Source organism: Panulirus ornatus, chromosome 1 (genome assembly GCF_036320965.1).
Source record: "Panulirus ornatus isolate Po-2019 chromosome 1, ASM3632096v1, whole genome shotgun sequence".
NCBI lineage: Eukaryota > Metazoa > Arthropoda > Malacostraca > Decapoda > Palinuridae > Panulirus > Panulirus ornatus.
In genome coordinates, this window is record NC_092224.1 from 44,180,441 (window position 1) to 44,207,254 (window position 26,814).

General features: G+C 42.4%; 1 protein-coding gene across 1 annotated transcript in view; it reads right to left on the bottom strand.

Moving 5' to 3' along the window:
* The window catches only part of LOC139748811 (pseudouridylate synthase 7 homolog), a 558,239-nt gene that overhangs the window by 468,719 nt on the left and 62,706 nt on the right, over window positions 1-26,814 (bottom strand). The window contains exon 3 of the mRNA XM_071662245.1: window positions 13,755-14,137. Within this exon, the coding sequence (XP_071518346.1) occupies window positions 13,755-14,137 (383 nt within the window). The remainder of the gene's footprint in view (window positions 1-13,754; window positions 14,138-26,814) is intronic.

Here is a 26,814-nt window from a genome sequence, read left to right on the forward strand (position 1 = left end):
ATGGAAGTGGAAGTTTGTCACAGGGTGGGGGAGGGGGTTCTGGGAGCATTGAAGAATGTGTGGAAGGCAAAAACATTATCTCGAAGAGCACAAATGGGTATGTTTGAAGGAATGGTTCCAACAACGTTATATGGTAGAGGCATGGGCTATAGAAAGGGTTGTGCGGAGGAGCGTGGATGTAGTGAAAATGAGATGTTTGAGGACAATATGTGGTGTGAGGTGGTTTGATCGAGTAAGTAATGAAAGGGTGAGAGAGATGTGTGGTAATAAAAAGATTGTGGTTGAGAGAGAAGAAGAGGGTGTATTGAAATGGTTTGGTCAAATGGAGAAAATAAGTGAGGAAAGATTGACACAAAGAGGATATATGTGTTAGAGGTGGAGGGAACAAGGAGAAGTGGGAGACCAAATTGGAGGTAAAAAGATGGAGTGAAAAAGATTTTGAGTGATCAGAGCCCAAACATATAGGAGGGTGAAAGGCATGCAAGGAATACAGTGAACTGGAATGATGTGGTATACCGGGATTCACACGCTGTCAATGGATTGAACCAGGGAATGTGAAGCATCTGGTGTAAACCATAGAAAGTTTTGTGGGGCCTAGATATGGAAATGGAGCTGTGCTTTCGGTGCATTACACATGACAGCTAGAGACTGAGTGTGAACGAATGTGGCCTTTTATCCTTTCTAACGCTACCTTGCGGGTGACTCTGTGTGTGTGTGTGTGTGTGTGTGTGTGTGTGTGTGTGTGTGTGTGTGTGTGCTATTTCATGTGTGGCACGGTGGCAATAGGAATGAATAAAGGCTAATGGATTTATATGTAGCATTTATGGATCTGGAGAAGGCATATGATTGAGTTGATAGAGATGATATGTGGAAGGTATTAAGGATATATGGTGTGGGAAGCAAGCAGTTAGAAGCAGTGAAAAGTTTTTATCGAGGATGTAAGGAATGTGTACATGTAGGAAGAGAGGAAAGTGATTGGTTCTCAGTGAATGTAGGTTTCTGGCAGGGGTGTGTGACGTCTCCATGGTTGTTTAATTTGTTTATGGATGGGGTTGTTAGGGAGGTGAATGCAAGAGTTTTGGAAAGAGGGGCAAGTATATATATATATATATATATATATATATATATATATATATATATATATATATATATATATATATATATATATATATAGAAAGTTAAGAAAGTTAAGAGTAAATGTGAATAAGAGCAAGGTTATTAGGTACAGTAGGGTTGAGGGTCAAGTCAATTGGGAGGTGAGTTTGAATGGAGAAAAACTGGAGGAAGTGAAGTGTTTTAGATATCTGGGAGTGGATCTGGCAGCGGATGGAACCATGGAAGCGGAAGTGGATCATAGGATGGGGGAGGGGGCGAAAATTCTGGGAGCCTTGAAGAATGTGTGGAAGTCGAGAACATTATCTCGGAAAGCAAAAATGGGTATGTTTGAAGGAATAGCGGTTCCAACAATGTTGTATGGTTGCGAGGCGTGGGCTATGGATAGAGTTGTGCGCAGGAGGATGGATGTGCTGGAAATGAGATGTTTGAGGACAATGTGTGGTGTGAGGTGGTTTGATCGAGTAAGTAACGTAAGGGTAAGAGAGATGTGTGGAAATAAAAAGAGCGTGGTTGAGAGAGCAGAAGAGGGTGTTTTGAAATGGTTTGGGCACATGGAGAGAATGAGTGAGGAAAGATTGACCAAGAGAATATATGTGTCGGAGGTGGAGGGAACGAGGAGAAGAGGGAGACCAAATTGGAGGTGGAAAGATGGAGTGAAAAAGATTTTGTGTGATTGGGGTCTGAACATGCAGGAGGGTGAAAGGAGGGCAAGGAATAGAGTGAATTGGAGCGATGTGGTATACCGGGGTTGACGTGCTGTCAGTGGAGTGAATCAAGGCATGTGAAGCGACTGGGGTAAACCATGGAAAGCTGTGTAGGTATGTATATTTGCGTGTGTGGACGTATGTATATACATGTGTATGGGGGTGGGTTGGGCCATTTCTTTTGTCTGTTTCCTTGCGCTACCTCACAAACGCGGGAGACAGCGACAAAAAAAAAAAAAAAAAATATATATATATATATCATCTACTAATCCTGTAGTCACATTATTCCTACCCAGTCTGATGCTCTTTGCATGCCACACTACCTCAGTCACACTTTCTTTTTCATCTTATACCTTTGTAATTCAAACATTCATTTTTGTTCCCACTGCCTTTATACATTGTCTTTATGCAAACATTATGCCAATTAGACACCTCACATAAATCTTAACTATACAATCAACAACACAGCACTCCCTTTCAAAAGAAATTCACCTGCAATTCCATCCTCCCCAGCTGCTGTACGACTCCTCATCTTAGGCAAGGCATTCACTTGTACTTCTTTTTTCACCAAACTAATTGACTTCCTCAGTTCATATACCTCCATGACCAAAACAACCCACATCTGCCACCCTATTGTCTAAACATATTCAACTCTTGCAAAATGTCAAATTACCCATTCCATTTGTTTACATCATCTCTGCCTATTACCACTTAACAGTCTGTTTCCTTCATTGATGCTCCTGCCTATTCTTTTCTTTTCCTTTTTCTATTAACTTCCTTCCAAAACATTTTCTAATTCTTCCTGAAGTTTGCCAATACTTTTCACCCAACAGTTATTCCCGATTTTTTCAGCCACTGCTCTCTCCTCTTGACTTCTTGTGGCTTTCTCTTGAACATCTTCCAATCACTCATACTCCTTTCTTGCAATTAACACCCATACACTTCTCTCATCTCTTTCACTAGCAACTTCACTTCCTCATGCCACTGGTGACTCACTACCACTTCTCACATGCACCATCTTCCACGTTCCACATGCTGCACACTTCTCTCGCACATTCATCACACCTTTCTTAATTACCTACTACTCTTCACATAGTTTGATAGCTTCATTTACATCCCAACCTAAGGCAGGTACTAATTTATTGACCATCCCTGAGGGATGATGAAAGCTGGGTTGGCTGTTGGTCAGTTTACCAGCACAGAATTTGAACACAAATATATTATAGACCATATCGGAGCGGGGGGCTGGAAATCCTCCCCTCTCATTATTTTCTTTTTTTTTTTTTTTGATTTTCCAAAAGAAGGAACAGAGAAGGGGGCCAGGTGAGGATATTCCCTCAAAGGCCCAGTTCTCTGTTCTTAATGCTACCTCACTAACGCATTGGTTCTCAGTGAATGTAGGTTTGCGGCAGGGGTGTGTGATGTCTCCATGGTTGTTTAATTTGTTTATGGATGGGGTTGTAAAGGAGGTGAATGCAAGAGTCCTGGAAAGAGGGGCAAGTATGAAGTCTGTTGGGGATGAGAGAGCTTGGGAAGTGAGTCAATTGTTGTTCGCTGATGATACAGCGCTGGTGGCTGATTCATGTGAGAAACTGCAGAAGCTGGTGGCTGAGTTTGGTAAAGTGTGTGGAAGAAGAAAGTTGAGAGTAAATGTGAATAAGAGCAAGGTTATTAGGTACAGTAGGGGTGAGGGTCAAGTCAATTGGGAGGTGAGTTTGAATGGAGAAAAACTGGAGGAAGTGAAGTGTTTTAGATATCTGGGAGTGGATCTGTCAGCGGATGGAACCATGGAAGCGGAAGTGGATCATAGGGTGGGGGAGGGGGCGAAAATTTTGGGAGCCTTGAAAAATGTGTGGAAGTCGAGAACATTATCTCGGAAAGCAAAAATGGGTATGTTGAGGAGGGTCAACAATGCTTGGTTGCGAGGCGTGGGCTATGGAGAGATGTGCGCAGGAGGATGGATGTGCTGGAAATGAGATGTTTGAGGACAATGTGTGGTGTGAGGTGGTTTGATCGAGTAAGTAACGTAAGGGTAAGAGAGATGTGTGGAAATAAAAAGAGCGTGGTCGAGAGAGCAGAAGAGGGTGTTTTGAAATGGTTTGGGCACATGGAGAGAATGAGTGAGGAGAGATTGACCAAGAGGATATATGTGTCGGAGGTGGAGGGAACGAGGAGAAGAGGGAGACCAAATTGGAGGTGGAAAGATGGAGTGAAAAAGATTTTGTGTGATCGGGGCCTGAACATGCAGGAGGGTGAAAGGAGGGCAAGAAATAGAGTGAATTGGAGTCATGTGGTATACAGGGGTTGACGTGCTGTCAGTGGATTGAAGCAAGGCATGTGAAGCGTCTGGGGTAAACCATGGAAAGCTGTGTAGGTATGTATATTTGCGTGTCTGGACGTGTGTATGTACATGTGTATGGGGGGGGGGGGTTGGGCCATTTCTTTCGTCTGTTTCCTTGCGCTACCTCGCAAACGCGGGAGACAGCGACAAAGTATAAAAAAAAAAAAAAAAAAAAAAAAAATATATATATATATATATATATATATATATATATATATATATATTTTTTTTTTTTTTTTTTCATACTATTTGCCATTTCCCACGTTAGCGAGGTAGCGTTAAGAACAGAGAACTGGGCCTTAGAGGGAATATCCTCACCTGACCCCCTTCTCTGTTGCTTCTTTTGGAAAATTAAAAAAAAACAAGAAAGGGGAGGATTTCCAGCCACCCGCTCCCTCCCCTTTTAGTCGCCTTCTACGACACGCAGGGAATACGTGGGAAGTATTCTTTCTCCCCTATCCCCAGGGATATATATATTTTTTGCTTTGTCGCTGTCTCCCGCGTTTGCGAGGTAGCGCAAGGAAACAGACGAAAGAAATGGCCCAACCCACCCCCATACACATGCCTTGATTCAATCCACTGACAGCACGTCAACCCCGGTATACCACATCGCTCCAATTCACTCTATTCTTTGCCCTTCTTTCACCCTCCTGCATGTTCAGGCCCCGATCACACAAAATCTTTTTCACTCCATCTTTCCACCTCCAATTTGGTCTCCCTCTTCTCCTCGTTCCCTCCACCTCCGACACATATATCCTCTTGGTCAATCTTTCCTCACTCATTCTCTCCATGTGACCAAACCATTTCAAAACACCCTCTTCTGCTCTCTCAACCACGCTCTTTTTATTTCCACACATCTCTCTTACCCTTACGTTACTTACTCGATCAAACCACCTCACACCACACATTGTCCTCAAACATCTCATTTCCAGCACATCCATCCTCCTGCGCACAACTCTATCCATAGTCCACGCCTCGCAACCATACAACATTGTTGGAACCACTATTCCTTCAAACATACCCATTTTTGCTTTCCGAGATAATGTTCTCAACTTCCACACATTCTTCAAGGCTCCCAGAATTTTCGCCCCCTCCCCCACGCTATGATCCACTTCCGCTTCCATGGTTCCATCCGCTGCCAGATCCACTCCCAGATATCTAAAACACTTCACTTCCTCCAGTTTTTCTCCATTCAAACTCACCTCCCAATTGAATTGACCCTCAACCCTACTGTACCTAATAACCTTGCTCTTATTCACATTTACTCTTAACTTTCTTCTTTCACACACTTTACCAAACTCAGTCACCAGCTTCTGCAGTTTCTCACATGAATCAGCCACCAGCGCTGTATCATCAGCGAACAACAACTGACTCACTTCCCAAGCTCTCTCATCCCCAACAGACTTCATACTTGCCCCTCTTTCCAAAACTCTTGCATTCACCTCCCTAACAACCCCATCCATAAACAAATTAAACAACCATGGAGACATCACACACCCCTGCCGCAAACCTACATTCATTATATATATATATATATATATATATATATATATATATATATATATATATATATATATATATATATATATATATATATATATATATAATGTATGTGATAGAGTGTAAGTAAATTCTAGATTGATATGGGTAAAACTGAAAGTTGATGGAGAGAGAGATGGGTGATTATTGGTGCATATGCACCTGGGCATGAGAAGAAAGATCATGAGAGGCAAGTGTCTTGGGAGCAGCTGAATGAGTGTGTTAGTGGTTTTGATGCAAAAGACCGGGTTATAGTGATGGGTAATTTGAATGCAAAGGTGAGTAATGTGGCAGTTGAGGGAATAATTGGTATACATGGGGTGTTCAGTGTTGTAAATGGAAATGGTGAAGAGCTTGGGAATAATTGGTATACATGGGGTGTTCAGTGTTGTAAATGGAAATGGTGAAGAGCTTGTATATTAATGTGCTGAAAAAGGGCTGGTGATTGGGAATACCTGGCTTAAAAAGCAAGATATACATAAGTATACATATGTAAGTAAGAGAGATGGCCAGAGAGCGTTATTGGATTAAGTGTTCATTGATTGGTGCGCCAAAGAGAGACTTTGGGATGTTAATGTACTGAGAGGTGCAGCTGGAGGGATTTCAGATCATTATCTTGTGGAGGCGAAGGTGAAGCTTTGTAGGGGTTTTCAGAAAAGAAGAGAGAATGTTGGGGTGAAGAGACTGGTGAGAGTAAGTGAGCTTGGGAAGGAGACTTGTGTGAGGAAGTACTAGGAGAGACTGAGTACAGAATGGAAAAAGGTGAGAACAATGGAAGCAAGGGGAGTGGGGGAGGAATGGGATGTATTTAGGGAATCAGTGATGGATTGCACAAAAGATGCTTGTGGCATGAGAAGCGTGGGAGGTGGGTTGATTAGAAAGGGTAGCGAGTGGTGGGATGAAGAAGTAAGATTATTAGTGAAAGAGAAGAGAGGCATTTGGACGATTTTTGCAGGGAAAAAATGCAAATGAGTGGGAGATATATAAAAGAAAGAGGCAGGAGGTCAAGAGAAAGGTGCAAGAGGTGAAAAAGAGGGCAAATGAGAGTTGGGGTGAGAGAGTATCATTATATTTTAGGGAGAATAAAAAGATGTTTTGGAAGGAGGTAAATAAAGTGCGTAAGACAAGGGAGCAAATGGGAACTTCAGTGAAGGGGGCTAATGGGGAGGTGATAACAAGTAGTGGTGATGTGAGAAGGAGATGGAGTGAGTATTTTGAAGGTTTGTTGAATGTGTTTGATGATAGAGTGGCAGATATAGGGTGTTTTGGTCGAGGTGTTGTGCAAAGTGAGAGGGTTAGGGAAAATGATTTGGTAAAGAGAGAAGAGGTAGTAAAAGCTTTGTGGAAGATGAAAGCAGGCAAGGCAGCAGGTTTGGATGGTATTGCAGTGGAATATATTAAAAAAGGGGTGACTGTATTGTTGACTGGTTGGTAAGGTTATCTAATGTAAGTATGATTCACGGTGAGGTGCCTGAGGATTGGCGGAATACTTGCATAGTGCCATTGTACAAAGGCAAAGGGGATAAGAGTGAGTGCTCAAATTACAGAGGTATAAGTTTGTTGAGTATTCCTGGGAAATCATATGTGAGGATATTGATTGAGAGGGTGAAGGCATGTACAGAGCATCAGATTGGGGAAGACCAGTGGGGTTTCAGAAGTGGTAAAGGATGTGTGGATCAGGTGTTTGCTTTGAAGAATATAGGTGAGAAATACTTACAAAAGCAAATGGATTTGTATGTAGCATTTATGGATCTGGAGAAGGCATATGATAGAGTTGATAGAGATGCTCTGTAGAAGGTATTAAGAATATATGGTGTGGTGTGGGAGGCAAATTATTAGAAGCAGTGAAAAGTTTTTATCGAGGATGTAAGGCATGTGTACGTGTAAGAAGAGAGGAAAGTGATTGGTTCTCAGTGAATGTAGGTTTGCGGCAGGGGTGTGTGATGTCTCCATGGTTGTTTAATTTGTTTATGGTTGGGGCTGCCAGGGAGGTGAATGCAAGAGTTTTGGAAAGAGGGGCAAGTATGAAGTCTGTTGTGGATGAGAGAGCTTGGGAAGTGAGTCAGTTGTTGTTTGCTGATGATACAGCACTGGTGGCTGATTCATGTGAGAAACTGCAGAAGCTCATGACTGAGTTTGGTAAAGTGTGTGAAAGAAGAAAGTTAAGAGTAAACACAAACAAGAGCAAGGTTATTAGGTACAGTAGGGTTGAGAGTCAATTCAATTGGGAGGTAAGTTTGAATGGAGAAAAACTGGAGGAAGTAAAGTGTTTTAGATATCTGGGAGTGGATCTGGCAGAGGATGGAACCATGGAAGCGGAAGTGAATCATAGGGTGGGGGAGGGGGCGAAAATTCTAAGAGCCTTGAAGAATGTTTGGAAGTCGAGAGCATTATCTCGGAAAGCAAAAATGGGTATGTTTGAAGGAATAGTAGTTCCAACAATGTTGTATGGTTGCAAGGCGTGGGTTATGGATAGAGTTGTAAGCAGGAGGGTGGATGTGCTGGAAATGAGATGTTTGAGGACAATATGTGGTGTGAGGTGGTTTGATCGAGTAAGTAATGTAAGGGTGAGAGAGATGCGTGGAAATAAAAAGAGCATGGTTCAGAGAGAAGAAGAGGGTGTTTTGAAATGGTTTGGTCACATGGAGAGAATGAGTGAGGAAAGATTGACCAAGAGGACATATGTGTCAGGGGTGGAGGGAACGAGAAGTGGGAGACCAAATTGGAGGTGGAAAGTTGGAGTGTAAAAGATTTTGAGTAATCGGGGCCTGAACATGCAGGATGGTGAAAGGCGTGCAAGGAATAGAGTGAACTGGAACGATGTGGTATAGCGGGATCGACGTGCTGTCAACAGATTGAACCAGGGCATGTGAAGCGTTTGGGGTAAACCATGGAAAGTTCTCTGGGGCCTGGATGTGGAAATGGAGCTGTGGTTTCGGTGCATTATTACACGACAGCTAGAGACTGAGTACGAACAAATGGGGCCTTTGTTGTCTTTTCCTAGCAGTACCCTGCACACATGAGGGGGGAGGGGGTTGCTATTCCATGTGTGGCGAGGTGGCGATGGGAATAAATAAAGGCAGACAGTATGAATTATGTACATGTGTATATATGTATATGTCTGTGTGTGTATACATATGTGTACACTGAGATGTATAGGTATGTATATTAGCATGTGTGGACGTGTATGTATATACATGTGTATGTGGGTGGGTTTGGCCATTTCTTTCGTCTGTTTCCTTGCGCTACCTCACTAACGCGGGAGACATCGACAAAGCAAATAAATAAATATAAATATAAAGATAAGTAGACTCAGATTGGGGTGTCTAAATGTGTGTGGATGTAACCAAGATGTGAAAAAAGGAGAGATAGGTAGTATGTTTGAGGAAAGGAGCCTGGATGTTTTGGCTCTGAGTGAAACGAAGCTCAAGGGTAAAGGGGAAGAGTGGTTTGGGAATGTCTTGGGAGTAAAGTCAGGGGTTAGTGAGAGGACAAGAGCAAGGGAAGGAGTAGCAGTACTCCTGAAACAGGAGTTGTGGGAGTATGTGATAGAATGTAAGAAAGTAAATTCTCGATTAATATGGGTAAAACTGAAAGTAGATGGAGAGAGATGGGTGATTATTGGTGCATATGCACCTGAGCATGAGAAGAAAGGTCATGAGAGGCAAGTCTTTTGGGAGCAGCTGAATGAGTGTGTTAGTGGTTTTGATGCATGAGACCGGGTTATAGTGATGGGTGATTTGAATGCAAAGGTGAGTAGTGTGGCAGTTGAGGGAATAATTGGTATACATGGGGTGTTCAGTGTTGTAAATGGAAATGGTGAAGAGCTTGTAGATTTATGTGCTGAAAAAGGACTGGTGACTGGGAATACCTGGTTTAAAAAGCGAGATATACATAAGTATACGTACGTAAGTAGGAGAGATGGCCAGAGCGCGTTATTGGATTACGTGTTAATTGACAGGCGCGCGAAAGAGAGACTTTTGGATGTTAATGTGCTGAGAGGTGCAACTGGAGGGATGTCTGATCATTATCTTGTGGAGGCTAAGGTGAAGATTTGTATGGGTTTTCAGAAAAGAAGAGTGAATGTTGGGGTGAAGAGGGTGGTGAGAGTAAGTGAGCTTGGGAAGGAGACTTGTGTGAGGAAGTACCAGGAGAGACTGAATACAGAATGGAAAAAGGTGAGAACAATGGAAGTAAGGGGAGTGGGGGAGGAATGGGATGTATTTAGGGAATCAGTGATGGATTGCACAAAAGATGCTTGTGGCATGAGAAGAATGGGAGGTGGGTTGATTAGAAAGGGTAGTGAGTGGTGGGATGAAGAAGTAAGATTATTAGTGAAAGAGAAGAGAGAGGCATTTGGACGATTTTTGCATGGAAAAAATGCAATTGAGTGGGAGATGTATAAAAGAAAGAGACAGGAGGTCAAGAGAAAGGAGCAAGAGGTGAAAAAGAGGGCAAATGAGAGTTGGGGTGAGAGAGTATCATTAAATTTTAGGGAGAATAAAAAGATGTTCTGGAAGGAGGTAAATAAAGTGCGTAAGACAGGGGAGCAAATGGGAACTTCAGTGAAGGGCGCAAATGGGGAGGTGATAACAAGTAGTGGTGATGTGAGAAGGAGATGGAGTGAGTATTTTGAAGGTTTGTTGAATGTGTTTGATGATAGAGTGGCAGATATAGGGTGTTTTGGTCGAGGTGGTGTGCAAAGTGAGAGGGTTAAGGAAAATGATTTGGTAAAGAGAGAAGAGGTAGTAAAAGCTTTACGGAAGATGAAAGCCGGCAAGGCAGCAGGTTTGGATGGTATTGCAGTGGAATTTATTAAAAATGGGGGTGACTGTATTAATGACTGGTTGGTAAGGTTATTTAATGTATGTATGACTCATGGTCTCTCTTACCCCAACTCTCATTTGCCCTTTTTTTCACCTCTTGCACCTTTCTCTTGACCTCCTGTCTCTTTCTTTTATACATCTCCCACTCAATTGCATTTTTTCCCTGCAAAAATCGTCTAAATGCCTCTCTCTTCTCTTTCACTAATACTCTTACTTCTTCATCCCACCACTCACTACCCTTTCAAATCAACCCACCTCCCACTCTTCTCATGCCACAAGCATCTTTTGCGCCATCCATCACTGATTCCCTAAATATATCCCATTCCTCCCCCACTCCCCTTACTTCCATTGTTCTCACCTTTTTCCATTCTGTACTCAGTCTCTCCTGGTACTTCCTCACACAGATGAAAGCCAGCAAGGCAGCAGGTTTGGATGGTATTGCAGTGGAATTTATTAAAAAAGGGGGTGACTGTATTGTTGACTGGTTGGTAAGGTTATTTAATGTATGTATGACTCATGGTGAGGTGCCTGAGGATTGGCGGAATGCGTGCATAGTGCCATTGTACAAAGGCAAAGGGGATAAGAGTGAGTGCTCAAATTACAGAGGTATAAGTTTGTTGGTGACTGAGTTTGGTAAAGTGTGTGAAAGAAGAAAGTTAAGAGTAAATGTGAATAAGAGCAAGGTTATTAGGTACAGTAGGGTTGAGGGTCAAGTCAATTGGGAGGTGAGTTTGAATGGAGAAAAACTGGAGGAAGTGAAGTGTTTTAGATATCTGGGAGTGGATCTGGCAGCGGATGGAACCATGGAAGCGGAAGTGGATCATAGGGTGGGGGAGGGGGCAAAAATTCTGGGGGCCTTGAAGAATGTGTGGAAGTCGAGAACATTATCTCGGAAAGCAAAAATGGGTATGTTTGAAGGAATAGTGGTTCCAACAATGTTGTATGGTTGCGAGGCGTGGGCTATGGATAGAGTTGTGCGCAGGAGGATGGATGTGCTGGAAATGAGATGTTTGAGGACAATGTGTGGTGTGAGGTGGTTTGATCGAGTGAGTAACGTAAGGGTAAGAGAGATGTGTGGAAATAAAAAGAGCGTGGTTGAGAGAGCAGAAGAGGGTGTTTTGAAGTGGTTTGGGCACATGGAGAGAATGAGTGAGGAAAGATTGACCAAGAGGATATATGTGTCGGAGGTGGAGGGAACGAGGAGAAGAGGGAGACCAAATTGGAGGTGGAAAGATGGAGTGAAAAAGATTTTGTGTGATCGGGGCCTGAACATGCAGGAGGGTGAAAGGAGGGCAAGGAATAGAGTGAATTGGAGCGATGTGGTATACTGGGGTTGACGTGCTGTCAGTGGATTGAATCAAGGCATGTGAAGCGTCTGGGGTAAACCATGGAAAGCTGTGTAGGTATGTATATTTGCGTGTGTGGACGTATGTATTTACATGTGTATGGGGGGGGGGGGTTGGGCCATTTCTTTCGTCTGTTTCCTTGCGCTACCTCGCAAACGCGGGAGACAGCGACAAAGTATAATAAATAATAAAAATAAAAAATAAGTTTGTTGAGTATTCCTGGTAAATTATATGGGAGGGTATTGATTAAGAGGGTGAAGGCATGTACAGAGCATCACATTGGGGAAGAGCAGTGTGGTTTCAGAAGTGGTAGAGAATGTGTGGATCAGGTGTTTGCTTTGAAGAATGTATGTGAGAAATACTTAGAAAAGCAAATGGATTTGTATGTAGCATTTATGGATCTGGAGAAGGCATATGATAGAGTTGATAGAGATGCTCTGTGGAAGGTATTAAGAATATATGGTGTGGGAGGCAAGTTGTTAGAAGCAGTGAAAAGTTTTTATCGAGGATGTAAGGCATGTGTACGTGTAGGAAGAGAGGAAAGTGATTGGTTCTCAGTGAATGTAGGTTTGCGGCAGGGGTGTGTGATGTCTCCATGGTTGTTTAATTTGTTTATGGATGGGGGTTGTTAGGGAGGTGAATGCAAGAGTTTTGGAAAGAGGGGCAAGTATGAAGTCTGTTGGGGATGAGAGAGCTTGGGAAGTGAGTCAGTTGTTGTTCGCTGATGATACAGCGCTGGTGGCTGATTCATGTGAGAAATTGCAGAAGCTGGTGACTGAGTTTGGTAAAGTGTGTGAAAGAAGAAAGTTAAGAGTAAATGTGAATAAGAGCAAGGTAATTAGGTACAGTAGGGTTGAGGGTCAAGTCAGTTGGGAGGTAAGTTTGAATGGAGAAAAACTGGAGGAAGTGAAGTGTTTTAGATATTTGGGAGTGGACCTGGCAGCGGATGGAACCATGGAAGCGGAAGTGGATCATAGGGTGGGGGAGGGGGTGAAAATCCTGGGAGCCTTGAAGAATGTGTGGAAGTCGAGAACATTATCTCAGAAAGCAAAAATGGGTATGTTTGAAGGAATAGTGGTTCCAACAATGTTGTATGGTTGCGAGGCGTGGGCTATGGATAGAGTTATGCGCAGGAGGATGGATGTGCTGGAAATGAGATGTTTGAGGACAATGTGTGGTGTGAGGTGGTTTGATCGAATAAGTAACGTAAGGGTAAGAGAGATGTGTGGAAATAAAAAGAGCTTAGTTGAGAGAGCAGAAGAGGGTGTTTTGAAATCGTCTGGGCACATGGAGAGAATGAGTGAGGAAAGATTGACCAAGAGGATATATGTGTCGGAGGTGGAGGGAACGAGGAGAAGTGGGAGACCAAATTGGAGGTGGAAAGATGGAGTGAAAAAGATTTTGTGTGATCGGGGGCCTGAACATGCAGGAGGGTGAAAGGAGGGCAAGGAATAGAGTGAATTGGATCAATGTGGTATACCGGGGTTGACGTGCTGTCAGTGGATTGAATCAGGGCATGTGAAGCGTCTGGGGTAAACCATGGAAAGCTGTGTAGGTATGTATATTTGCGTGTGTGGACGTATGTATATACATGTGTATGGGGTTGGGTTGAGCCATTTCTTTCGTCTGTTTCCTTGCGCTACCTCACAAACGCGGGAGACAGCGACAAAGCAAAAAAAAAAAAACATTAAGTAACTGTAGTTTTACATAAAATATACATAACATCCATTCAATTAAAAAGTGAACTTATAAGTGCCACTCCAAAAGACGTAAAACAACACTAAAGGAAAGCCACACAAATGATCAGGATGTCCACTTTCTGGATATAAACCACAGTGAAGACAACAAAACATACTCATCATTCCAACAACTGATTACATACCTTTGCTTTATGATACCAAAGAAGCCAGCATGGTCTCCTGCATAGCCAGTGATTCCTATGTCCTCCTCCAATGAAGGCAATTTTTTCTTTTTGGCCTCTTTATTTTCCTTATCTTTTGATTGCTTCTCATCATCTGCTTCCTTTTTATCACCACCTTTCACTGATGACTTCTCCTTGCCTGATTCTTTGTCATCTTTTTTATCTATATTGATAACTTCCTCAGAAAATTCAACATCTTTGGTGTCGGCATTATCTGAGTCTAAATCCACCACACCATCCCTATTTTCTTCACTATAATCTTCTCCATCACCATTTATTTTCCTGCCCTTTCCATTCTCCAATACTTCCTCTGTACTGTAGTCTTGTGATCCTTCATCCTCCATCTGAAAGAAACATACTAAGAATGTATAAATGGAGATCTTCACACAAAAACCTCATTCATTAAAAGATCATTGATAAAAACTCCATATAAATCAATTTCAAACAGCACAATTAGTAAGGGATCTAAAGCAAACATAAACAGTCATCTTTTCAGTAGATTGGTTGATAAGGATATTCAGTGTACGTATGGATCATGGTGATGTGCCTGAGGATTGGAGGAATGCATGCATAGTGCCACTGTACAAAGGCAAAGGGGATAAAGGTGAGAGTTCAAACTACAGAGGCATAAGTTTGTTTAGCATTCCTGGGATATTATAAGGGAAGTTATTGATTGAGACAGTGAAGGTATGTACAGAGCATCAGACTGGAGAAGAGCACTGTGGTTTCAGAAGTGGTAGAGAATGTGTGGATCAGGTTTTTGCTTTGAAGAATGCGTGAGAGAAATACTTAGAAAAACAAATGGCTTTTTATGTAGCATTTATGGATCTGGAGAAGGCATTTAACAGAGTTGACAGAGATGCTTTAAGGAAGGTCTTAAGGGTATATGGTATGGGAGGTAAGTTGCTAGAAGCAGTGAAAAGTTTTTACCAAGGATGTACGGCATATGTACAAGTAAAGAGGAGAGTGACTGGTTTTCAGGGAATGTTGGTCTGCAGCTGGGGTGTGTAATGTCCCTATGGCTGTTTAATTTGTTAATGAATGGGTGGCTAGAGAGGTAAATGCAAGAGTTTTGGAGAGAAGGACGAGTATCCAGTCAGTTGGGGATAAGAGGTTTGGGAAGTAAGTCAGTTATTGTTCACTGATGATACAGCTCTAGTGGCTGATTCGTATGAGAAATTGCAGAAGCTGGTGACTGAGTTTGGAAAAGTGTGTGAAAGGAGAAAGTTCAGGGTAAATGTAAATATGAGCAAGGTTATTAGGTTAAGTACTGAAGGGGTGACGGACAAGTTAATTGGGACATAACTTTGGAGACAAAATTTGAGGAAGTAAAGTGTTTTAGATATCTGGGAGGGGACTTAGAAGCAAATGGAACCATGGAAGCACAAGTGAGTCACAGAGTGGGGTAGGGGGAAAAAGTTCTGGGATCGATGATGAATGTATAGGAGAGAACGTTATCTCAGAGCAAAAATGAGTATGTTTGAAGCAATAGTAGTTCCAACAATGTTACATAGTTGCTAAGGATGGTCTATAGATAGGCTTGTACTGAAGAGTGTGGATGTGCTAGACATGAAATGCTCGAGGACAATATGTGGTGTGAGATGGTTTGATCGAGTAAGTAATGAAAGGGTAAGAGAGATGCGTGGAAATAAAAAGTGTGGTTGAGAGATGTGTGAAAATAAAAAGTGTGGTTGAGAGATGTGTGGAAATAAAAAGTGTGGTTGAGAAATGTTTGAAAATAAAAAGCATGGTTGAGAGATGTGTGGAAATAAAAAGTGTGGTTGAGAGAGCTAAAGAGAGGGTGCTGAAATGGTTTTTACATATGGACAGAATGAGAGAGGAAAGATTGACAAAGAGGATATATGTGTCAGAGGTGGAGGAAAGAAGGAAAAACGGGAGAACAAAATGGAGGTGGAAGGATGGAGTAAAAAAGACTTTGAGCGATAGGGGCTTAAACATACAGAAGGGTGAGAGGCATGCAGGGTGCAGAGTAAATTGGAACGATGTGGTATACTGGGGTCAGTGTGTTGTCAATGGATTGAAGCAGGGTATGTGAAACATCTAGAGTAAAACATGGAAAGGCCTATGGAACCTGGACCTGTGGAAAGGGAGCTGTGGTTTCGGTGCATTACACACAACAGCTAGAGACTGAGTATGAACGAATATGTCCTTTTTTGTTTTTTCCCGGCACTACCTCTCTGAAGTAGGGGATAGTGATGCCATTTCCCGTGAGGCAGGGTAGCGACATTTATGGATGAAGGCTGGCATGTATGAATATGTACATGTGTATTTATGTATATACCTGTGTGTATACGTATATTTGCGTGTAAGGGTGCTTATGTATATATATGAGTATATGAGTGGATGGACCATTCTTTCATCTGTTTCCTAGGGCTGCCTCGCTGACACAGGAATCAGCGATTACATATATTTCATTCATCATTTTATCATACTTTGTCACTGTCTCCCGCATTAGCGAGGTAGCGCAAGGAGAGATGAAAGAATGGCCCAACCCAACCACAGACACATGTATACACATAAATGCGCAAACACGAACACATACATACCTATACGTTTCAGTGCATACAAACATATACATACACAGATATATACATATACATATTCATACTTGCTGCTTTCATCCATTCAAGTCGCCACCCAGCAACACACGAACTGGCACCCCCCCCCCCACATGCATGCGAGGTAGCGCTAAAAAAAGACAACAAAGACCACGTTTGTTTACACTCAGTCTCTAGCTGTCATGCATAATGCACTGAAACCACAGCTCCCTTTCCACATTCAGGCCCCACAAAACTTTCCATGGTTTACCTTGATGCTTCATATGCCCTGGTTCAATCCAGTGACAGCATGTCAACCCGGTATACCACATCGTTCCAATTCACTCTATTCCTTGAGCACATTTCACCCTCCTGCATGTTCAGGACCCGAATGCTCAAAATCTTTTTCACTCCATACTCCCACATCAAATTTGGTCTCCCATTTCTCCTCGTTCACCCCACCTCTGACACATATATCCTCTTCGTCAATCTTTCCTCACTCATTCTCACTATGCTCCCAAACCATTTCAATAAAACCTCTTCTACTCTCTCAACCACACTCCTTTTATTACCACACATCTCTCTTACCCTTTCATTACTTACTTGATCAAAATCACCTCACACTGCATATAGTCCTTAAACATCTCATTTCCAACACATCAACCATCCTCCGCACAAACCTATCTATGTCCCATACCTCGCAACCATATAACACTGTTGGAACCACTATTCCTTCAAACATATCCATTTTTGCCCTCCGAGATAACATTCTCACCTGCCACACATTCCTCAACACTCCCAGAACCTTCGCACCCCTCCCCAACCCTTTGACTCACTTCCACTTCCATGGTTCCATCCACTGTTAAAATTCACTCCAAGATATCTAAAACACTTCACTTCCTCCAGTTTTTCTCCATTCAAACTTACCTCCCAATAGACCTGTCCCTCAACCCTACTGCACCTAATAACCTTGCTCTTACTCGCATATACTCTCAGCTTTCTTCTTTCACAAACTTTAACAAACTCAGTCACCAGCTTCTGAAGTTTCTCATCTGAATCAGCCACCAGTGCTGTATCATCAGTGAACAACAACTGACTCACTTCCCAAGCCCTCTCATCCCCAACAGACTGCACACTTGCCCCCCTCTCCAAAATTCTTGCATTCAACTCCCTAACAACCCCATCCATAAACAAATCAAACAACCATGGAGACATCATGCACCCCTGCCGCAAACCAACATCCCCTGGGAACCAAACACTTTCCTCTCTTTCTACTTGTACACATGCCTTACATCTCGATAAAAATTTTTTACTGCTTCTAGCAACTTACCTGCCACACCATATACTCTTAATATCTTTCACAGAGCATCTCTATCAACTCTATCATTTGCCTTCTCCAGATCCATAAATGCAATATACAAACCCATCTGTTTAACTAAGAATTTCTCACATACATTCTTTAAAGCATACACCTGATCCACACATCCTCTACCACTTTTGAATCCACACTGCTCTTCCCCAATCTGATCCTCTATACATGCCTTCATCCTCTCACCCTCCCATATAATTTCCCAGGAATACTCAACAAACTTATACCTCTGTAATTTGAACACTCACCTTTATCCCCTTTGTACAATGGCACTATGCAAGCATTCGGCCAATCATCAGGCACTTCACCAAGAACCATATATACACTGAATATTCTCAACAACCATTCAACACAGTCACCCCATTTTTTAATAAATTCCACTGCAATGCCATCCAAACTCGCCGCCTTGCCAACTTTCATCTTCCGCAAAACTTTCACTACCTCTTCTCTGTTTACCAAACCATTCTCCCTGACCCTCTCACTTCGCACACCACCTCGACCAAAACACCCTATATCTGCCACTCTATCATCAAACTCATTCAACAAACCTTCAAAATACTCACTCCATCTCCTTCTCACTACACCACTACTTGTGATTACCTCCCATTATCCCCCTTCACCAATGTTCCCATTTCTTCTCTTGTCTTATGCACATTATTTGCCTCCTTCCAAAACATTTTTTTATTCTCCCTAAAATTTGATGATACTCTCTCACCCCAACTCCCAACTGGCCTCTTTCTCACCTCTTGCACCTTTCTTTAATAAATCCCCCATATATTTGCACTATTTCCCTGTAAAAATCATCCAAATATCTCACATCTCTTTCACTAACAATCTTACTTCTTCATTCCACAACTCACTATCCTTTCTAATCTGCCCACCCTGCAAAAATCATCCAAATACCTCTCTCATCTCTTTCACTAACAATCTTCCTTCTTCATTCCACAATCAATACCCTTTCTAATCTGCCCACCTCCCACCTTTCTCATGCCACAGGCATGTTTTGCACAAGCCATCACTGCTTCCCTAAATACATCCCATTCCTCCCCTATTCCCCTTACATCATTTGCTCTCACCTTTTTCCATTCTGCACTCAATATCTCCTGGTACTTCCTCACACAAGTCTCCTTTCCAAGCTCACTTACTTTCACCACTCTCTTCACCCAAACATTCTCTCTTCTCTTCTGAAAACCTCTACAAATCTTCACCTTCACCTCCACAAAACGATGATCAGACCCCTCCAGTTGCCCCTCTTTCAAACGCCTATCAATTAACGTGTAATAAAATAATGCTTTCAAGCCATCTCTCCTACTTACAACCACATACTTTCTCCCCTATCCCTGGAGATAGGGAGAAAGAATACTTTTCATGCATTCCCCGCATGTTGTAAAAGGCGACTAAAGGGGAAACAGAAGAAAAAGTCATGCAGGGAGTGTGCATCCTCCTTCATGGGTCACATTGCGGTGTCTAAATGTGTGTGGATTTAACCAAGATGAGAAAAAAGGAAGGATAGGTAGTATGTTTGAGAAAAGGAACCTGGATGTTTTGGCACCAAGTGAAACGAAGCTTAAGGGTAAAGGGGAAGAGTGGTTTGACAATATCTTGGGAGTAAAGTCAGGAGTTGGTGAGAGGACAAGAGCAAAGGAAGGAGTAGCACTACTCCTGAAACAGGAGTGGTGGGAGTATGTGATACAGTGTAAGAAAGTAAATGCTATACTGATATGGATAAAACTGAAAGTGGATGAAGAGAGATGGGTGGTCATTGATGCCTCCACACCTGGGCATGAGAAGAAAGATCATGAGAGGCAAGTGTTTTGGGAGCAGCTCAGTGAGTGTGTTAGCAGTTTTGATGAACAAGACCGGGTTATAATGATGGATGATTTGAATGCAAAGGTGAGTAATGTGATAGTTGAGGGAACAATTGATGGACATGGGGTGTTCAGTGTTGTAAATGGAATTAGTGAAGAGCTTGTAGATTTGTGTGCTGAAAAAGGACAGGTGATTGGGAATACCTGGTTTAAAAAGAGAGATATACATAAGTATATGTATGTAAGTAGAGGAGATGGCCAGAGAGCCTTATTAGATTACGTATTAATTGACAGGTGAGTAAAAGAGAAACTTTTGGATGTTAATGTGCTGAGAGGTGCAACTGGAGGGATGTCTGATCATTATCTTGTGGAGGCGAAGGTGAAGATTTGTAGAGGTTTTCAGAAAAGAAGAAAGAATATTGGGGTGAAGAGAATGGTGAGAGTAAGTGAGCTTGGGAAGGAGACTTGTGTGAGGAAGTACCAGGAGAGACTGAGTGCAGAATGGAAAAAAGGTGAGAGCAAAGGATGTAAGGGGAGTGGGGGAGGAATGGGAAGCAGTAATGGTTTGTGCATAAGAAGCTTGTGGCATGAGAAGTGTGGGAGGTGGGCAGATTACTAAGGGTAGTGAGTAGTGGAATGAAGTTTGATTATTAGTGAAAGAGAAGAGAGAGGCATTTGGATGATTTTTACAGGGAAATAATGCAAATGACTGGGATACATATAAAAGAAAGAGGCAGGAGGTCAAGAGAAAGGTGCAAGAGGTGAAAAAGAGGGCAAATACGGTGAGAGAGTATTTAATTTAAGGGAGAATAAAAAGATGTTTAGGAAGGAGGTAATTAAAGTGCATAAGACAAGAAAACAAATGGGAACATCTGTAAAGGGGGCTAAGGGGAAGGTAATAACAACTAGTGGTGATGTGAGAAGATGGAGTGAGTATTTTGAAGGTTTGTTGTATGTGTTTGATCATAGAGTGGCAGATATAGGGTGTTTTGGTCGAGGTGGTGTGCGAAGAGAGAGGGTCAGGGCGAATGATTTGGGAAAATTTGACTTGGTAGTGAAAGCTTTGCGGAAGATGAAAGCTGGCAAGGCGGTGGGTTTGGATGGTACTGCAGTGGAATTTATTAAAAAAAAGGGGTGACTGTGTCATTGACTGGTTGGTGAGGATCTTCAATGTATGTATAGCTCATGGTGAAGTGCCTGAGGATTGGGAGAATACATGCATAGTGCCACTGTACAAATGCAAAGGGGATAAAGGTGAGAGTTCAAATTACAGAGGTATAAGTTTGTTGAGTATTCCTGGGAAATTATATGGGAAGGTATTGACTTAGAGGGTGAGGGCATGTACAGAACATCAGATTGGGAAGAGCAGTGTGGTTTCAGAAGTGGTTGAGGATGTGTGGATCAGGTGTTTGCTTTGAAGAATGTATGTGAGAAATACTTAGAAAAACAAATGTGTTTGTAGCATCTATGAATCTGGAGAAGGCATATGACAGAGTTGATAGAGATGCTCTGTGGAAGGTATTAAGAGTATATGGTGTGGGAGGTAAGTTGCTGGAAGCAGTGAAAAGTTTTTATTGAGGATGTATGGCATGTGTACAAGTAGGAAGACATGAAAGTGATTGGTTTTCAGTGAATGTCAGTTTGCTGCAGGGGTGTGTGATGTCTCCATGGTTGTTTAATTTGTTTATGGATGGGGTTGTTAGGGAGGGGAATGCAAGACTTTTGGAGAGAGGGGCAAGTATGCAGTCTGTTGTGGATGAGAGGGCTTGATAAGTGAGTCAGCTGTTAGCTGATGATACAGTGCTGGTGGCTGATTCGGGTGAGAAACTGCAGAAGCTGGTGAATGAGTTTGGTAAAGTGCGTGAAATAAGAAAGCCGAGAGTAAATGTGAATAAGAGCAAGGTTTTATTAGGTACAGTAGGGTTGAAGGACAAGTCAATTGGAAGGTAAGTTTGAATGGAGAAAAACTGTAGGAAATGAAGTGTTTTCGATATCTGGGAGTGGATTTGGCAGTGGATGGAACCATGGAACTGGAAGTGAGTCACAGGGTGGGGGAAGGGGCGAAAGTTATGGGAACATTCAAAAATGTGTGGAACGCGAGAACATTATCTCAAAAAGCAAAAATGGGTGTTTAAAGGAATAGTGGTTCTAACAATGTTAAATGGTTGCGAAGCATGGGCTATACATAGGGTTGTGCGGAGAAAGGTGGATGAGTAGGAAATGAAATGTTTGAGGACAATATGTGGTGTGAAAAGGTTTGATCAAGTAATGAAAGGGTAAGAGAGATGTGTGGTAATAGAAAGAGTGTGGCTGAGAGAGCAGAAGAGGGTATATTGAAATGGTTTGGTCACATGGAGAGAATGAGTGAGGAAAGATTCACCAAGAGGATATATGTGTCAGAGGTGGAGGGAACGAGGAGAAGTGGGAGACCAAATTGGACGTGGAAGGATGGAGTGAAAATGATCTTGAGCGATCGGGGCTTGAACATGGAGGAGGGTGAAAGGCATGAAAGGGAATGGAGTGAACTTGAATGATGTGGTGTACTTGGGTCGATGTGCTGTCAATGGATTGAACCAGGGCATGTGGAGCGTCTGGGGTACACCATGGAAAGTTTTGTGGGACCTGGATGTGGAAAGGGGTCTGTGGTTTTGGTGCATTATACTTGACAGCTAGAGACTGAGTGTGAACAAATGTGGCCTTTGTTGTCTTTTCTTAGATAACCTGCGCGCATGCTGGGGATGGGGGTTGTCATTTCATGTGTGGTGGGTTGGCAACGGGAATGAATAAAGGCAGCAAGTATGAATTACGTACAAGTGTATATATGCATATGTCTGTGTATTTTTTTTTTTTTTTGCTTTGTCGCTGTCTCCCGCGTTTGCGAGGTAGCGCAAGGAAACAGACGAAAGAAATGGCCCAACCCACCCCCATACACATGTATATACATACGTCCACACACGCAAAATATACATACCTACACAGCTTTCCATGGTTTACCCCAGACGCTTCACATGCCCCGATTCAATCCACTGACAGCACGTCAACCCCGGTATACCACATCGCTCCAATTCACTCTATTCCTTGCCCTCCTTTCACCCTCCTGCATGTTCAGGCCCCGATCACACAAAATCTTTTTCACTCCATCTTTCCACCTCCAATTTGGTCTCCCTCTTCTCCTCGTTCCCTCCACCTCCGACACATATATCCTCTTGGTCAATCTTTCCTCACTCATTCTCTCCATGTGCCCAAACCATTTCAAAACACCCTCTTCTGCTCTCTCAACCACGCTCTTTTTATTTCCACACATCTCTCTTACCCTTACGTTACTTACTCGATCAAACCACCTCACAACACACATTGTCCTCAAACATCTCATTTCCAGCACATCCATCCTCCTGCGCACAACTCTATCCATAGCCCACACCTCGCAACCATACAACATTGTTGGAACCACTATTCCTTCAAACATACCCATTTTTGCTTTCCGAGATAATGTTCTCGACTTCCACACATTCTTCAAGGCCCCCAGAATTTTCGCCCCCTCCCCCACCCTATGATCCACTTCCGCTTCCATGGTTCCATCCGCTGCCAGATCCACTCCCAGATATCTAAAACACTTCACTTCCTCCAGTTTTTCTCCATTCAAACTCACCTCCCAATTGACTTGACCCTCAACCCTACTGTACCTAATAACCTTGCTCTTATTCACATTTACTCTTAACTTTCTTCTTTCACACACTTTACCAAACTCAGTCACCAGCTTCTGCAGTTTCTCACATGAATCAGCCACCAGCTGTGTATGTATATATGTATACATTGAAGTGTATAGGTATGTATATAAGCATGTGTGGATGTGTATGTATATACATGTGTATGTGGGTGGGTAGGGTCATTCTTTCGTCTGTTTCCTCGCGCTACCTCACTAACAGGGAGACTGTGACAAAGTATAATAAAAAATAAATAAATACATAATAGCTGTTTCCCACATCAATGAGGTAGCAAAAAGAAACAGATGAAGAATGGCCCATCCACTCATATACAAATTCATTTGTCAATCTCATTATCTAATTATTCGTTATACTTATCACCACCTCCTGCATTAACGAGGTAGTGCAAGGAAACAGAGGAATGGGCCAACCCACCAACATACACATGAATATACATAAACGCCCACACACGCACATATATATACATACACATTTCAACGTATACATAGATGTATATACACAGACATATACATATATATGCATGTACATATCCATACTTACTGCCTTCATCAATTCCTGTTGCCACCCCGCCACACACAAAATAGCATCCCCCCCTCCAGAAAGGCAGCACCAGGAAGACAAAAAATCCCACATTCTTTCACACTCAGTCTCTAGCCGTCATGTGCAATGCAATGAAACCACAGCTCCCTTTCCACATCCAGGCCCCACAAACCTTTCCATGGTTTACCCCAGACGCTTCACATACCTTGGTTCAATCCACCAACAGCACATCAACCAAGGTATACCACATCGCTTGAATTCACTTTATTCCTTGCAAGCATTTCACTCTCCTGTATATTCAGGCCCCGATCACTCAAAATCTTTTTCACTCTATCCTTCCACATCCCATTTGGTTTCCCGCTTCTCCATCTTCTCTACACCTCTGACACATATATCCTATTTGTCAATCTTTCCTTACTAATTTTCCCATGTGACCAAACTGTTTCAACACATCTTCTGCTCTCTCATCCATGTTCGTTCTATTACCAAACATATCTCTTACCCTTTCATTACTTACTCGATCAAACCACCTCACACCACATATACATTTCATTTCCAATGCATCCACCCTCCTCAGCACAACCCTATCTATACTATAGCCCATGCCTCACAATCATATAACATTGTTGGAACCACTATTCCTTCAAACATACCCAGTTATGCTCTCCGAGATAATGTTCTCGCCTTGTACACATTCTTCAATGCTCCCAGAACCTTCGCTCCCTCCCCCACCCTGTGACTCACTTCCACTTCCATGGTCCAATCTGCTGCCAAATCTACTCAGAGATATCTAAAACACTTCACTTCCTCCAGTTTTTCTCCATTCAAACTTGCCTCCCAATTAACTTGTCTCTCAACCCTAATGAACCTAATAACCTTCCTCTTATTCACATTTACTTTCAACTTTCTTTTCTTACACACTTTACCAAACTCAGTCACCAACTTATGCAGTTTCACACCGAATCAGCCACCAGCACTGTATCATCAGCAAACAACAATTGACTTACTTCCCAAGCCCTCTCATCCACAACAGACTGCATGCTTACCCCTTTCTCAAGAATTTTTCATTCACCTCCCTAAACACCTCAACCATAAACTAATTCAAATTAAACAACCATGGAGACATCACGCACCCCTGCCGAAAACCAACATCTACTGAGAACCAATCAATTTCCTCTCTTGTTACTCATACACATGCCTTACATCCTTAGTAAAAACATTTCACTGCTTCTAGTAACTTAACTCCCACACCATATACTCTTAAAACCCTCCAAAAAGCATCTCTATCAACCTTATCATATGCCTTCTACAGATCCGTAAGTGATACATACAAATTCATCTGTTTTTCTAAGTATTTCTCACATACATTCTTCTGCTCTTCCCCTATCTGATCCTTTGTACATGCCTTCACCCTCTCAATCAATACCCCCTCCCATATAATTCCCAAGGAATACTCAATAAATCTATGCCTCAGTAATTTGAACACTCACCTTCATCCCCTTTGCCTTTGTACAATGGCACTATGAATGTATTCCGCCAATCCTCAGGCACTTCACCTTGAACCATACATACAGTGAATATCCTTACCAACCAACCAACAACATAAAAAAACCCTTTTCTAATAAATTCCACTGAAATACCATCCAAACCCACTGCCTTGCTGGCTTTCATCTTCCGCAAAGCTTTCACTATCTCTTCTCTGTATACCAACCCGTTCTCCCTGACCCTCTCACTTCGCACACCATCGCAACCAAAACACCGTATAACTGCCACTCTATCATCAAACACATTCAACAAACCTTCAAAATACTCATTCCATCTCATTCTCACTTCATCACTACTTGTCATTACCTCACCATTAGTCCCCTTCACCAATGTTCCCATTTGTTCTCTTGTCTTACGCACTTCCCCTCCAAAATATTTTTTTTATTCTCCCTACAATGTAATGACATGCTCTCACCCCAACTCTCATTTGCCCTCTTTTTCACCTCTTGCACCCTTCTCTTGACCTCCTACCTCTTTCTTTTATACATCTCGAAGTCATTTGCACTACTTCCCTGGAAAAATCATCCAAACACCTCGCTTCTCTTTCACTAATAATCTTACTTCTTCATCCCACCACTCACTACCCTTTCTAATCTGCCCACCTCCCACCTTTCTCATGCCACATGCATCTTATGCCAATTGTAGAGGTTTTTAGACAAGAAGAGAAAATGTTGGGAAGAAGAATTGGTGAGAGTAAGTGAGCTTGGAAAGGATACTTGTGCGAGGAAGTACGAGGAGATATTGAGTGCAGAATGGCATAACATGAGAGCAAATGATATAAGGGGAGTTGGGGAGGAAGGGGAAGTATTTAGGGAAGCAGTGATGGCTTGTGCATAAGGTGCATCCCCTTCCTCCCCAACTCCCCTTATATCATTTGCTCTCATGTTATGCCATTCTGCACTCAGTATCTCCTCATACTTCCTCGCACAAGTCTCCTTTCCAAGCTCACTTACTCTCACCAATTCTTCTTCCCAACATTTTCTCTTCTTGTCTAAAAACCTCTACATATCTTCATCTTCGCCTCCACAAGATCTAAGATCTGACATCCTTCCAGGTGCCCTTGTCAGCACTTTAACATCCAAGTCTCTCTTTTTGCAACATATCAATCAACACAGAATCCAATAAAGCTCTATGACCATCTCTCCTACTTACATACATATACTTAGGTATATCTCTCTTTTCAAACCAGGTATTCCCAATCACCAGTCCTTTTTCAGCACAAAAGTCCACAAACTCTTCACTATTTCCATTTACAACACTGAACACCCCATGTACACCAATTATTCCCTCAACTGCAACATTAATTACCTTTGCATTCAAATCACCCATCACTATAACACGGTGTCATGCATCAAAGCTGCTAACACACTCACTCACCTGCTCCCAAAGTACCTGCCTCTCATAATCTTTCTTCTCATGACCAGATGCATAGGCACCAACAATCATCCATCTCTCCATCCACTTTCAGTTTTACCC